The following is a 16,403-nucleotide window of genomic DNA, read 5'->3' on the forward strand; positions in this document are numbered from 1 at the left end:
TAATAATTTAAAGTTAAATTGAATTACTAAATTTTCTCATAAGACTTTGTGATGCTAATATAAAGCAAAAGTCATTTTTGAATAACTTTACAACCCCTTGGAAGAGACGACTCCGGCTACAATAATCCAGGACCACCAGGAGTTGGATCGACATCAGCAGCTTATAGAAAATTCCGGCACGTGAGTGAAAAATATTGAAATAGTGATAGGGCGCCCTCAGTGCTTCGAAATTGAATAAGAATCAAAGCTAGCTCGTCGAAAGGGTTTCTTATAAATTAAGAATTTGGTAAAAATACTTGCGCAAGTAAAGATAGTATAAAAGGTATTTTATTGGATAATAACGAATCAATCCATATATCAAATGATCCAGCAACCAAGGAAGACTAAGATCTAGGCTGTTAATACATTATTTATATGATCATTAATTTCAACAATATAATTTGCGATAATTTAATGTAGCTCTGATTCACTAGATGAATTGCTCTATTTATTCCTTCAGGTGCCGAATCTCGCACCCTGAGATAAAATAGTTATTTGTGCATCTAGGGACTAAAGTGCAACTTTTTCTCCCTGAGGGAAACTGTTGTCGCCCGATGGCGTAGCCGAGGGCGACAATTTCCCTGAGGGAGAATAAGTACTTTAGTCCCGTGATGCACACAACATTTTTCCTCCACCAACACCAATACCTATAACAATGAATAATTTTACTACATCTTCACGCTTTCACACTATTTCAGCTCTATTTCGATTGTTAGGTTATGTTCAACCGTTGGTGGATATGAAAAAGTACACACCTCTAACGTCATTAGAGGTGTGTACTTTTTCATATCCACCAACGGTTGAACATAACCTAACAATCGAAATAGAGCTACTTATTTCCTAGAGCTAAAATATTCCAAAGATCGAAATAGAGCTCTTTACTTTTCCTCTACCGACCACGACAGTGTTGCCACATTCCTCATTCTTCAATCGCGGCGTTGTCGGACTTCTTCCCATGTTAATCTTATGGGTTTATTTTTACTCCCTTGGGAGTAAAAGAAGATCACTTTTCCCGCTGGGAATTATTTTTAGTCCCATGGGAGGAAAAGTAGTACTTTAGTATTCGATTCCAGGGTGTAAAATGAGACTTTTGATAGTAGGTGGAGGAAAAATATATTTATTACAAGGGAATCTATTAGAAACTATAGAATTTAATATATATATATATTTAGATTACTAGTTTGTCAATTTATCATGCTGACTTAAAAATTTATTCGAAATAGAATTGTCCAAGTCGACAAGTATTAGCAAGCTGATATCGCAGCTACATGCAAATAAATGCATATGATCATAAAAATGAAAGCACATGGTAGCGTTTCGTGCTATAAAATTTGAAGAATAGTATTAGCCTGTGATATTTTATTGATTTCGATTATTATTTTGTCTTATATTATATATTTCTGTCGCTCTATATATTTTTGCTCTGATTTATTTTTGAGATATTTGTTAATATATGTATCAAATTGTTTATGGTGTACGATTTATTTTTATTCCTCAATACTATAGGATAAGTTTTATATATATATTTTTTAATAAATTATCAATATTATTGTGGAAGCTCATATCTGGGCCTATAAAGATTTTTATGAGACTGTATCCTATTAAAGACCACGACCTGATTTTTATAATTATTAAAATATTTTCATGCTCTACCGATTGATGCCAAGCAGGAGGCTAATCGTTATTTGATTATAAAAAATAACGTGACAACTTTTAATAGCGAATACTCTTATAAGAAAAATTTTATGAAGCTTGCGGAGCTTGACGAACTTAATTGAAGTCAAGAAGATGAATTTGCTTTCTTCCATATGAAGTCGTTCAGATAACAAGTCAATAAACAGCAAAACCACATAGGCCTATATAATAGTCAATATAGGCTAAAACCATTTTTTTTATATTTTTTTTTATTCGAATCGAACACTTGTGTGATTCGTTCATTGGATTCGAGATACATCTTACATTAGTTACCGTATCATGAGCCGACATGAGATTCACATAGCATAATACAAAAGTATTAAAGAATATCAAAGATTCCCCAAATAGACCAGAAAGCGAATCATTCCCGATAAACATTTCAATATCACATAATCTTTGTTCAACTTCTGGAATAGAGTCACGATGTGTATGAGTAGAAAATACTATACTAACACATAACAACTTTGAACGAATCAAACAAAGCTCTAGCTTGTGTAACATCAAAATGACAATCTCTGGGCCACAAAGCAAAAGCTGCCAACAAAGAGGAAATCAACCTTGATAACCTCGTCAGCAAAACTTATTCCGGGTACAATTTATCTTTGAGATTGTCATTATTATAAACGAGCAACAAAGCCCAACAGGAAGCTATTATGCAAAACGATATGAAGTTGCCCTAGGCCGATGGAACAAGCAAGTTCTAAAAGAAGATTATAGCCTGGAAAGTTCGATAAGTTGCGTCACATATTTCTGTTTCACTTCTGCCCTTGTTTAAGTTAATCGAGTTAACGGGCTTTGCAGAGTTTATGCTGCGCCGAAATTGGCCAACTTTGAGAGCTAGAAAGAGTGAGTGAGAAAGGAGATGAGCGTTGATCGACTTGCCTGCCAAGTTTGCTAACTTCAAAAATTTGAATTATCAACGATGAAAATATCCAGAGTACTTTATGCCGCGACAAAAGCCGACAACTTTTTCAATCATTAATAAACTATGAAGATAAGGTAGAAATTGATTCAAGAATCATTTAGTGAATCTAACCTTATCTGGTGATATTAATAAAAATTGTCTTTTGAATTGATTTTAATACGAGTATTATAAGTGTTTGAGTTTGACTTTGTTTCGAAACTAAGAGTCTGTTCGTTAAAGGAATTTTCATGCCACCACTAAGTGGTATACCATTACAATAATAAGAGAGAATGAATGATGAGAAAATTTGGACAATAACATATCCAGCAAGTACGGTAATCTATACAGAGTGGGTGAAAAGTCCGAGAACGGCTTAATATCTCATACAATTTAACGGTGGGTGTTATTGAGGATCCTACTCAAACTGGAAATACTACTTTACTATGACTTTAAAAATCTGGTCTGCCATCTTGGATTCCCCATTTTGAATGAAACTTTATTTTTTAAATAGGAAGGTTGTCATGCGATACATGATTTCGATACGGAATTTCAAGGAAAAATGAATGGCGAAAACCGCATATCGATATATCAAACCGTTTGGAAGATATCCATATTATTAATCCAAACAGAAAGGAGAGAAAAAGTATAAGTACGGATTAGTATCTCACAAAACAATGTGATTTCGAGTTGAGTGTGATTGGAGAACCTAATCGAATTAACAATACTACTTTACTATGACTTTAAAAATCTGATCCGCCATTTTGAATGCAACTCTCTTTTTTTTGAATGGGGAGGTAGTCATCCGAAACATGTTTTCAATACGGAATTACAAAACAAAATGAATGACGAAAATCGCACATCGATATCTCAAACCGTTTGGAGATATTCACATTATTAATCAATACCCATTATGTATTTGACTTCTGATTTGCATGGTGCTGATTAATAAAGTGGATATCTTCCAAACAGTTTGAGATATTGATTCTCATTGCTATCAATCAATTAACTTTAATGTTATAGTTTGAAAAAATTATCCAATTTGGGAATTGAAGCTCACGCAATGATTGAAATCCAACCAAACAGAGCTTTATCCATGTGACTCCGTAGCGTAATTGGTAGCACTCGCTGCTCTTGAATCAGAGGTTGCGGGTTTGAGACCAAACTCTTTTTTTCCGCAGAGAATCTGCAACTCTGAATATCATTCACTTGATTTTGACATAAAAATAAATAATTATTTTATTTTTTCATGTTTCCTGTACATAAGAGGATTGCAAAACACTGAATTTCCACGAGTGAACAGCACAGGTTACTTGCTAGTATGAATTAAAGTCGTGAAAAATTTAGGATTATTGAGCTGAAGTAATTATTCTCACAGGACTCTATCATAATCTTATACCTCTCATTCGCATTATGCAATGCGTGAATTTGATGTAACCAGTATTCGAGTAGAACAAGTCTGAATGGTCTCAAGCTCTACGGCTTGCGCTACATCAACGCAAATATGAAGTCGCTGTAAGTCTTATTAGCCTTATTTCAAGTTTAAGAGATTCTAATGCTTCTTGTAAGATCCGAGACTTATAACTTGCGAGAGTAAACACGTTGATGTTATATATGGCTTGTAATCACCGTCTGAAATAAACATTGGAGCATTATTGACACCATGTTCCTGTTCATTAGCTGTTTTCTTCTAAGATACATTTATGGAGAGACGAGACGCGGCGAAGGCAAAAGGCTGTATCCCGGGGTTTCAGGGAATGGAATATTAGTGTTCCAACAACAAACAACACTTAGGCATTTCAGCTCAGTTTGCTTACATCCGGAACAGGGAATAACTCTCTTGTTTCCAGCCCTAATGTGTACCTAGTGTAAATGAGCATCTATATTCCCTTGCTTACTCAAGCAGCAGCGCCGAAGGAAAGACTCCAAAGATGACATGGGTTTTGCAGTATTGATTGAAGGAATAATGTTATTTTTGATGTTTTAAAAATACAGAGTCATGGTTTTTGCATTTTTTAATGTGAAAATAATGTTATTTGAGAAATAGCATTACTCGGAGCTTCAGATTTTCTAGTGGTGGGGAGAAACCTAAAAGGACTTGTGTTGCTTCAATAAGGGGAGCGTTCTTAAGAGAGCCCTATAAACTTGTAATGGAACATTACTAATTCGATTGATTTTATTCATGAAGTATTTATGTGTATTTTACGATCACTATATCAATCTTTAATTACTTTATTTATGATTCTTTTTATGAGTATCCATAAATGATTTATATGATAATAATCAATTAATTCTATTATAACAAATTATCAATTATAATTTATATAATCCATAAATAATTATATTCCACTGGTAACAAAATATGATTTGAAAATAACTCATATTGTTTCTCAAATGACTGATTCAATTAGGTTAATGAATGATCATTATCAAGTTGTAGAGAACAAATGAATTGTAGTGAAGTTGAAGAACAAATTGGGTTGTAGAACTAAACATTATTCTCAATCTGACCATAGATGACCGACCATTTCATAATGAGTCAGTAGAAATTAATTGTGATGTTCGCCGGGTTGCCTATGGCAAAGATAAGGCGCTACTCTGTACTGTTTCTGAAGGCTACCATCAAAAGCAACTGATATCTTTACGCTATCTTTTCTGTATCATCAACTCGACTGAGTGATAGTGCAGTATTCTGTTCACTGTATAGAGTACGGCCTTTTTGCATTGAGGCGCCAAATTGCAAGTTTGATTAGAGGTGATTTGACGAGGCGGGGAGAGGCGGACAAAACACGTGGAGCAAATTGAGACGGCTGCTGTTACCCCGCACACATTCTGGAACTAACATTATTTCATAAGCTTCATATGTCGAAAACTGTTGAATTCTATCATATTTTAGCAAAGCTGAAGAAAATAGCACAGGGAAGAGAGGAACGGAGAAGGAGTTATCATGTATGGACCTGCCCTAGGGCAGAATACTCATGATGATGATGATGATAGCAAAGCTATGGTATTTTTCCAGGCGATTGCAGTTCAGGTATTCATTAAGAAGAGGTGTCGGTGATATATTCTCATTCATTAGTAAATATATTCGATCTGTTTCAAACGATTTCATTGCAAACGTTTTGCAAATGTGAATTCGAATTTCAATTCTGATACATATGGAAATTACTGAGAAATTGCAATTATTAAAATGCTAATGAATTAAGCGAAAATCCAAATTGAATGCTGTAATTCAACCCGAAGACTTCTGCTACTGCAAATATTGACAACAGAGTAAACAGCTAGTTGGAAATTCGATGACCGGCAATTAGGAGGTACTGGGTTCGATTCCCGGGCTACAATAATTTTTGAATAGTAGCGCTCATGGAATTTCCATCTAGCTGTTCACCCTGTTGTCAATATTTGCAGTAGCAGGAGTCTTCGGGGTGAATTACAGCATTTAATTCGGATTTTCGTTTAATAATAATGAATTCTGATATTCGTGATATCTATGATAAATGATAAATCACTTATTGTTCATAGTTTTTCGTCAGTTTGGTGAATTCTGCCTCCTTCATGAGTTTCTGATTCAACGAATGCAACAGTTCAAAGCTAAAGTAGTCTAATTTCATTCCTCATCTATCAGAGCACAACAGCTAAGATGGAAAACCAAGTGCAATGATGTTGTTTTGGTGTTTCAGGCGAATGGTCGTCCCGAGTGCCGCACTGCGAGCCGATCCGCTGTCCGCAGCTGGAGGTGACGGACGGATCCGGCCTGGAGATGGTGGAGCAGAACACCAGCTACGGCGGCCGAGCCGTCTTCAACTGCGCCTTCGGCTTCCGCATGAGTGGTCCTCCCGGACTCGAGTGCGAACTGGACGGTCGGTGGTCCGGTCTTGTACCCAACTGCACACGTGAGTGTCTCAACTTGCTTTTCATGAGAATATTTTCTTACTTTTTCCGGTATGAAAGTGAACTCCTCTAGATTTCCGGAAGTAAAGGCTCGAAAATTCTTCTGGCAAATTTCTGAATATGGATGAAGAATGTGGATTTGAGGATTCACAAAATATTCTACTCTATTTTAAGGTATCCATCGCTGAATGCATTAACAATATCATTTCTCACTCCTTACAATATCTGGTTATGAAAACTTTGATTCAGAAGAGGCTTGTAAACTTTCTTCACCATTCTAACATCAATTTATTGTAATATTCTGTTAATACTTGTTATTTTTATTAACTGTCAGGTAACCCGTTCTCCGCAAGGGTCTAATTTGAAACATGATAAACTAGAAACTCGACCTACTGCAATCTTGAAGAATTTAAAATAGGCCTATAACCATCCTCGGTAAAATGAGAATCTATATGCTAATTCCCAAGCTAATCGGACCAGTAGTTCAGACGTGATGATGAGTCATTCCTGAATTTTCCATACCGTAAATGTAATCTTTTTCCTTTATTATATTATAGATAATAGATAATCTTCACACTATTGGATGAGCGTAGTGAGTTCTTACTTATAACTACAGTCTGGAGTCTTCGAATGTCAGCAGCGTTATGAGTGAATACTCCAGCCCGGGAGGCCCAATAGTACCTCAAAAAAAAACATAGTCCTCTACAGTTCCTGGAACCTGAAGCATGTTGTAACTGTGAAAAGCGATCTCAATTCACACACATTCTATTGTAATAACCAACATAGCTTTAAGTATGAGTAAAAACAAATGAATTGTTGACAATAATGCTCAACAATTGAGGAGAGTTTATCACGTTTTGACCAACAATTTTTCATATCCATGATTTTCCAATAATACCGACAACTGGTCAACTATTTGTATAGAAATCAATCTCTCTCCTTCTCATTTGTATCAATTGTGAAGATTGTGATGTGGTGAGGATTATTCGAATTTGAGGATAATTTAATTTGATAATCATTGGGTGTCTATGAGTTCTTCACCTCCTCTTCTAACCTTATCTATTACTGCAAATCGTATAACACAAGTTCTTGGAAAAATCTGTTAGATTTTCCACTTGATAATATAAGATTGGCATCAATGATTTTTATCGAGTCAGTGTCTCCCGTTTATGGTCCCTAATCTGTACCATCTTCAATTGGTCACTGTTAGTTAATGTTAGTCACTGTTAGTCACTGTTAGTCAATTGGTCAATGTGTTCAATCATCGATGTTGTTTCAACTAATGAAACAAACACGTTTAATTAGTTTTAAGCTTCCGGGAAGCTACCCAGCTGTCAAAGGGCCCATTTTCATTCCAGAGAGACCCAGAGTCGATAAAAATACAAATCGTTAATTGACTCATTTGTTCATAATGCAGCTCTTAATGTCATCAACATTTCTAATTAATAGTGCTCGAAGTCAGAAAATTGTTTTTCCTCAATTGTTACAATTAGAGATTGCTTAACTGAATAGGATAAGCAATCCACGTTTCCCTGATCCTGGTCAAAATGATTTCCTGAAGTTCAAAAGCCAGAAACCAGCAAAGTAGACACTTGAATCGTTCAGACTTTTATAATATACTTCTGAATTGTGAAATTCTTCTTGAACGAGCGTTAGTGAGTTCCTACTTTTGACTCAAGGCCAAAATCATTCTTCATTTATTTGTTTGTTCTTTTTTTTGTTTTTTCGCTTGTTATTTGTTTGTTCATTGTTCATTTGTTTATGAATTCGTTTGTTTATTTGTTTATTGTACAATAACTTTCGAACGTTTTGATCAATCAATTCAATTTTGATCGGATAATTCTTCGAACCTCATAACTGATAAGGTTTGTCGAACAACAAAATCCATCCTTTTTTAGGATGTAACAGGATAACATTGAAAGTGCATAGGAATAGTTATTTGTGCAACTAGTGCGCAAAGTGACAGTTTGCTGCACCGAAAGAAACCTTTACGCCCGAGCCGTAGGCGAGGACGGAATGGCTTCTTGAGTGCAGCAGAGGAACTTTGCGCACGTATTTCACATTAGTTTTTTCCTACAGTTACCATTGAATATGAAAAGTGGGTAATTATGGGTAAAATGATGGCTGAAATCCATCAAATTTTTGTGTGTGTGATGCTGTTATTAATAACAACCTTAATTCATTTAAAAATTAATAATCCAATTGAAGTTGAAAATTCTCAGCCATAGTTCTCATTTTTATTCATTCAAGAATCAGAAAAAATACAGATAGAACAAAAAATTCACATTCAAAATACACGCCAACAGCTGATTGGACAAGATTCAAAATGGCTGAACTGAAAAGCGCGCGACCTAGCGGGAAGAATCGTACATAAGTTTTTTACATCCAGCTAAAAACTTGAAAAATATTCATAAAAATAACATAGACAACAGAGAATATTTTTTGTAGTATTCTTATGTTTTCTATTTATATGGATGTCGAACAGTAATCATTTAACCTCAAAATTCGAATTTTATAATGTATATTTGCTTCTTTTCTCATTGCTTACAGTTGAAATAATAATTATCAATAGAAAAAACTATTATTTATTATTAAATGATGAGAATTCGTAAACGATGATTATAATTATGATTTAGATGAACATTATTCTTGTTTTGGATTTCTAGATTGGGATTTTATCATAAATGTAGGGTAGCCATTGAAATGATTCTTATCTAAATCTAACCACAGTCATTGTTACCAACTTAATTTTTGTTTTCGTGCACTAATCCTCTATATAACCCACCAACTATTTTGTGTTGCCATGTTGCAAATCTGGAGTGCAGAAAAAAATTTTCCCGCACTAGAGCGGAAAAGTGATTCTTTGCGTTCCGTAATCAGTGCAGGAATGGCCACTTTTCAAGGTAACTGTAGGAGAAAAAAAATAGTAATTCATCAACGCAAATAAAGAATCAGCAGGGTTTTTCATTACTGGAAAGGTAATTCGTAATTTTCCTGCATGGGACAAGATTCTTAGAAGGAGTAATATGGCTCCGATAGCTAAAACAATGTTATTCACAATGTTTTAGTGCCTGGTTGACAATCAATTGTTGAGTTTTGATTTTCCACTATTGTTTAGCAAGTCACACGAGGAAGTCATATATTATCATTTGACTCGTGATTATGATGCTCATAATATGCAATAGTCTGTTCTTTCATGAATATTTAACTTGTTTGCTCCATTCAATAGATGAATACATCTTTTAGGACAGTCCTTTCTGAGGATTTTTCTGAATTAAACGAAATGCCGCTCAAACTCCAAATCAACTACAAAAACGACAAATTCATCAATGAATGTTTCTAATTCTTCCTGCATTATCACAAATACAACTCAGGAAAGACTATAAAAATTTCTGCAAGTATTGGAACTAAATGAAATTTTATATTTTTCCACATCAGTACATAAATATTTAACTATTAGTAGAATAACCAACAATCCAAAACGTTTCATATGAATAGTTTTCCAATCGTTTTTGTTTCCAGTGTATTCTGAGGACATATCAATACTTTGATATTTCCTGAATAAAAACAAATTGAACGGTAGTTATCTCGATTTTATTTGAAAAAATGTAGGAGGATGTTATTAAAAGCAATAGAATTTTTCTGGTTCAATATTGCTTAATTGGCTGCTGAACTTATAGTCGTGAAAAATAGGAATGTATACCCTTTACGCTTTTCCAAGATAGTCCACCTTCCTAGGATTACTCACATAAAATGGTACATGCAACTAGTAATTTAATGCCACTTGAACTTTTTCCATGTCTGCTTGACTCCTTCTACTACTCCCCACTGTTTTCAATGTACAGCTGCAGAATATCCGCAGCATTATGAGCGAGTTTTCCAGCAAGGAGTGCTAAATAGTTAGAAAATGTACAAGATCACATCTCTTGCAAACTCGTACCCATTGTCACATTTCAGCTACGGAGGTCAAATACCACACAAGAGTGATCAAGAGAGATCTGGAGGGAATTATGCTTAAACATAAGCATTAGCATTACAATCACCACATTTAAGTTTCTACACCCGACTTTTATCCCAAATATCAATTTTGTCTTTACTCCAGCTAAATAGACTATTTAAAATCAGTTTGGTCTTGAAAGCAACATGAAATCCATTTCTCTTCAATTCCCTACCTATTGATACAAGGCCTAAATATGGGATTGTTATTCAAGTCTTCTCCTCACAGTTTGAGCCTACAAAGCTGGAATTTATTGAAATTTGTCTAATTATTTTCAAAATTGGGAATCTAACTATGCAGAACATTTGTTAACAAATAATCACAAGTTTACAGTTGAGGAGAAAGTTGAGTTTCTGCATGTTAATAACAAAGGCAGATCTTTGAATATTTATTTATTCCATTGTCATTACAGATCATAATTATAATAAATATAATATGATTGGGAGAAGACAACAGGCATAGCCCAAAACTGTCTTCTCCCAAATTTTTACAAATACAAAATACAAGTGTCAAAAAGAATAAGGTTAAGATTCCACTTTCACTTCAAGAAGTCCAATTTCCACTTCAAAACTAAAGACTAAACTAAAAATTTTGAATTTTGATATTTAAAAACTGATTAAAAACAAAAATATTTCACTCAAATCTCTACAGATTGGAAATTTTTGAGTAATTTTGGAAAATTTTGACCCAGAAAAAAAACACAACACTCCACTATTAGCACAGGCTTTGGAAATAACAAGAGTAACTAAGGAAAATTCCCATAATAGTTTAAATGACCAGATTCATTTCAACCAATACAACACTACGAACTTAGTTTTATCATAAAATTGTAAGCATACATTAGTCAATAGTTTTTCCATTTACATATTTGTTTTATTAACATTTGTTTTCTTGGTTCTTATTTTGTACTGAAAGTAAATTTTTGTTATCATGGCGATTCTGTTGCTTAAGCCGCCATTTTGTCACACTGTTGAGTGAAAGGAGACTGTCTAGCTGGTCCAATGGCAGGCGTTCATGCCCTTGACCAATAGCAGTACTCGACTACTAGTATAAATTCTGCTGCTTTTGTATTTAGTTTTAGTTTCTCAGAGATTGACAATGGTGTAATAACCGAAATCAGTCTTTCTAAGTATCAATGAATCTGTGGTTTTTTGACAATTTGTCTTTTTCATTCAATATGAATAATTACCACAATATCAACTTCTCAACTACACAAAATACATGGTCATTATGTTCCATATTTTTTTCATAAAAAAGTGTTTGTATGGTTTCTCTATGCAATCACACAACCCATTTTGTGAGTTTCACACATTATTGAGAAGTGACTCACAATAAATTCTACTTATTTTCACTTCCCTTGCCCTATTACCATAGGTAAGGAAAGTATTGCTTTCCGAAAAAAATTAAGGTACCCAAATTTCTAAATTACTCTACGTTCCAAGGTCCCCTGAGTCCGAAAAAGTGGATTTTGGGTATTGGTTTGTATGTGTGTGTGTGTGTGTGTGTGTGTGTGTGTGTGTGTGTTGTGTGTGTGTTTGTGTGTGTGTGTGTGTGTGTGTGTGTGTGTGTGTGTTGGAACAAGGTATAATACGGGGAGACAATCAAGTATAAGGGGACATTAAGGGGAGGTGTGTACACTAAGGGGAGACCCCGTATTGTCAATGCTCAATTTTAGTAAAAATCACTTCTACATGCTTGAAACCATGTAAAAACGTAATAAAAAAAATCTCCCCATTTTGTTAGTACTCTACCTAATTGGGATACACTCCAGTTCCCAAAATTGCCACCACGTTGTGCTACGATCGCTAATACACACTCACACAAAACTCATTTACGGATTGAGCATACAATGTGGGGTACTTGCATATCCCTGCAAATCTCCATTGTCTCCTCCACTGTTCGAAGTAACTGGTTTGCTATGGGATTTGCCGTGAATTCATGGATCAGCAGCTTATTAGCTGTTTCAGACTCATTGAATCACAGCTTAGAGATTTTATAGTTCATTTTTCTGTTCATTCACTTGTGACATACGAAGGGAGCGAGGATACATGCTTGCAGAATGTATTGTAGTACTGATTTTCTAGTTACTCGGTACAAATAGTCTGTAAATGTTTCTTCACAAAAAAATACCCTCTGCTAACCTCACAGTCTTTGAAAATACCTGTTTTTTCCAAATAACTCGAAAACCATTCATAGTGAAAAAATTCAGAACCGTTCTCAAGAGCACTAAATCCTCTACAATTCAACGCCAAATTAGGTTCATCATAATCAATGGTGACTGAGACATGATTGGAAACACAATTTCCCGCATTGAATTTGATCCATTGATAGAATTATGAGAATGAGAGGTTTGTCAAGAATAGCATGTCAATAAGTCTATATTCTCGAACAAACTTTACTGAAAATTCACTTACTGATTTACTGAAAAGTAAAAAGTTGGTAACCTTACATTGTATCTCAAGACCTGGATAGCCTATGATAAAATGAAATTTGTCTCTTTGTTTCTCTCCATATTGCCATTTCCTTCTGTGTCTGTCAATATCCTTGCGAAAACTGTCTTGTGAACCTCAGATTGAATATTTCATTCACTTGTGTATGATATGCTCACTTTGTGTGAAAAGACTTTGTTTTGGAGAAAAGATTTAGTAATCATACCCTGCTCAAAAAAATTGTAGTCACTAGTTCTCAGATAGGGAGGGTGACCGCGCGGGCTATTACTCAAAGAGTCAAGGCATTCCAAAATGATTTATCTTTGAGAAAATGAAGAATGAGAAATCAGAGTTGTGTGAGCAGTGAGTCCTTCCAGTTCATATTATCAAATAAACCGATTTGGGTAGCTGAAAGTTTCTCAACAATGCACCATAAAATGGAGTAATTCATCACTATCAGAAAGATATAGTAGTTCCGGAATCTCTATTTTTTCAAATAAGCACAGATAGCAAAAACGCAATGTAGACCAGGGGTTCCCAAAAAAATGTTTCTACGGACTCCCTCACCTACCAGCATTGTCGAGGACCACCCCAGAATTTAGAGTTGGGAGGCACTGTGAAACGTGTACTTCCTTAATTCCCAGTACTGAGTAGCTTATATCCATACGTGGAATGTTTATTTGAATGTTATAAATGTATTATTATGATAAGCCAAATTATTAATTTAGAATTTCCAGTTTATGGATTGTTTCACCTATACTGGTCACAATCATAACCGACAATTAATTAGAATAAAAATAATTTATAAACGTGGGGAAGGATAGTGATTCCATCAATCGCATGTTAAATTTGCGAAAGAAATTTACATAAACACTACACATATATTAACTACTTATTTCTCAATCGGAAAAATAACTTATTTATCAATCAGGAGAGCGTTATAGATTCCCAGTCTATTCATCCTAGCTCCAATATTAATCTTGAACAGAAATCAAGAAAAAGAAAATTATATGAATCCTATCCTTGTTGTCCTTGTCAAGATGAATAAAATAAGTTGGTGTATGTATCCAGGTTTTATTCATATACTGTAGAAATGTTCGGTTGTAGAATTGCTCAGAAAACTGTAAGTGGGGTTGTATTATACATTGAATTATGAACAAGCACCTGTCAGGCAGTTCTGGTTTATTACTTTGGCGTTGCAAAACCTCAATTCAATCGATCTTGGCCAGAATTTATCAAAACCAAATGTAAGCTTCTAAGCATTTATGTCAGTACTCACAAAAACTCCATGAAAAGCTTCATTGTATACTCAAATAATTAAATTTTGTAAATCAGTTCAGTTGTGACTCGTGAAACATGAATACAGATTTCTTGAGTTCTTTTAATCTATTGCAATACACCATTAATATTGAATTGGTTTTTTATTGTTGTACATAATTTCTTTACGGAAAGTATGCAACATACAGCATATCTCTTGCAGTTATTGAAGGCTTGATTAACATGAAATTATCAAGTACTAGGAATATCAGCTTTCAAAGATGTTTTTTTAATGCATCCACCTTTCTGAATAAGGTAACTTTGAACCTTTGGACCCTTGAATCTGTCCCTTGTCCAAAAACATAAACATAAATAGGGTACATTATTCTCAATTATTCTGTCAACATAGGCATACCTAGGATCATGCTAGGGGAAGGGTCAAGCTACTTAGAAGTTATGTCCTTGGGGGGGGGGAGGGTAGTGAACAAGGCCGACGTGTTCTTCTAAGGCGCCCAAGGCAAAACTTTTGTTGACCATAACACACAAAAAAAAGATTGGGAGAGTGATTGAACTTGGTATAGAGTGGTATGAAAGTTGTCCCACCAAAATTGTCAAAAACAGTGACTCATATACAGATCAGTCGCGTGGGTGTGGCGATCGAGGTGGTCGCCTTGGGCGCCGCGGCCTGGGGGGCGCCTCGGCGTCATAAAAAAAAAACTAAATTTTTGTCCAATTTTAGATTCAAACAGCTTGTGATAGTGAATGATCTCCAATCTTCTTCTAAATAATAAATATACTGTTCACTAGTTGTTCATGTGACGCTTGCGTGCAATATGAGTGGACGTAGTTGATCGCGCGGAGTTTATTATGTTGTGTTTTGACTGTCAGAAAGCTCCTGGCGCCTCTCATTATATATTATCTGCATATTAGATCAATGTAGAATAATGAGTTACGAATTACTATAGTATTTGTTGTCTAAAGCGATTTCTTTGGAAACAGGAGCATGTGATGTTTACTGATCTCATGTTCTTGTACGGTACTCAAGCAGAGGCACCAGAAAATTCTCTGAATTTGAGAATAGGCTATTGTTTTCTCCTTCTAAGCATTTTTATCCCCTCCAATCTGCTCATAACGAACGAAGTGTCGAGTTTAATTTAAAAAGTTCAACAGCGAAGACTTGTTCACAAACTTGTGGGTTGCACAATTCAATTTCCTGACAATTCCTGTGGTTAGTGCAGAACGTAGTTTTAGCAAAGTCAAACCTATTAAAATGTATTTGCGCTCTACAATGGCACAAGAAAGGCTCAATATTCACTCGCGATACTCTCGATTGAAAATGAAATTGCAAAGAAACTGGATTTTGGAGGAAATTTAAAAACGTTTGTTTATGCCAAATCAAAGAGAACACATTTTTGTGTTTAAGTTTCGTGTTTTAATGTACAATTATTTCTATTGAAAAGACAAGACAATATTTATAACCATCCTAAAACGGAATATCACAGTGTCAAAGACTGCTGACAGTGCTGACTGTATTAAACTAGTTGTTCTGTGAACACTAGACCTCACGCTCAGTAAATTACATTGACCTGTTGTTATTTTTCCTCGAAAATTAATAAATAATTTATCAATTAAAAATGTCTAGAGAAAACTTGAATATACATAGAGCTTTCTGTTCTATGTACCGTGACTTGTCGCCCGGGAATGTGAGTGTGAGCGCTGTTATCAGGTCTGGCTGCCGTCGATACGCCAATCCAATCAACCCATCAGAGAACATTCTGTGTTGTGTTGGCAAAAAATCGGTGTGTTGAAATTAAAAAAAAAATGATCTACCATAATGCTGATTCCCTACAAACTTCATTTCTGACTTTTCATGATTTGAGAAATCTATTTCTTTTCAATAATATTTATTGCAATTCCAATCATCAGATTAAAAAGAAAAATTGGAAAAAAAATGTTTCTATCAATAACTCCAAACTAGAATCATGGTCTCAGCTCATGGAAAGAAAAAGTTAGTAGACAACTGACTACTAACGTTGATGAAAAGATACATTTTCAAGATGTTCGATATTTTTGAATGGTCAGTATTCTACTCCACTGGACAGCTGATTTATGATGAATAATTGTATAGTCTGATTTTTACGGTAATATTGGTGTTCGAATAAAACTACTCTTCCTTTTGTATTATCTCAAAAAT

The 16,403-nt window shown here is 34.8% G+C and overlaps 1 protein-coding gene across 1 annotated transcript in view; it reads left to right on the forward strand.

Moving 5' to 3' along the window:
* The window catches only part of LOC111046472 (locomotion-related protein Hikaru genki), a 245,283-nt gene that overhangs the window by 219,888 nt on the left and 8,992 nt on the right, over positions 1-16,403 (forward strand). The window contains exon 9 of the mRNA XM_039430371.1: positions 6,316-6,528. Within this exon, the coding sequence (XP_039286305.1) occupies positions 6,316-6,528 (213 nt within the window). The remainder of the gene's footprint in view (positions 1-6,315; positions 6,529-16,403) is intronic.

The sequence above is a fragment of the Nilaparvata lugens genome, chromosome 6, assembly GCF_014356525.2.
Source record: "Nilaparvata lugens isolate BPH chromosome 6, ASM1435652v1, whole genome shotgun sequence".
NCBI classification, from domain to species: Eukaryota; Metazoa; Arthropoda; class Insecta; order Hemiptera; family Delphacidae; genus Nilaparvata; species Nilaparvata lugens.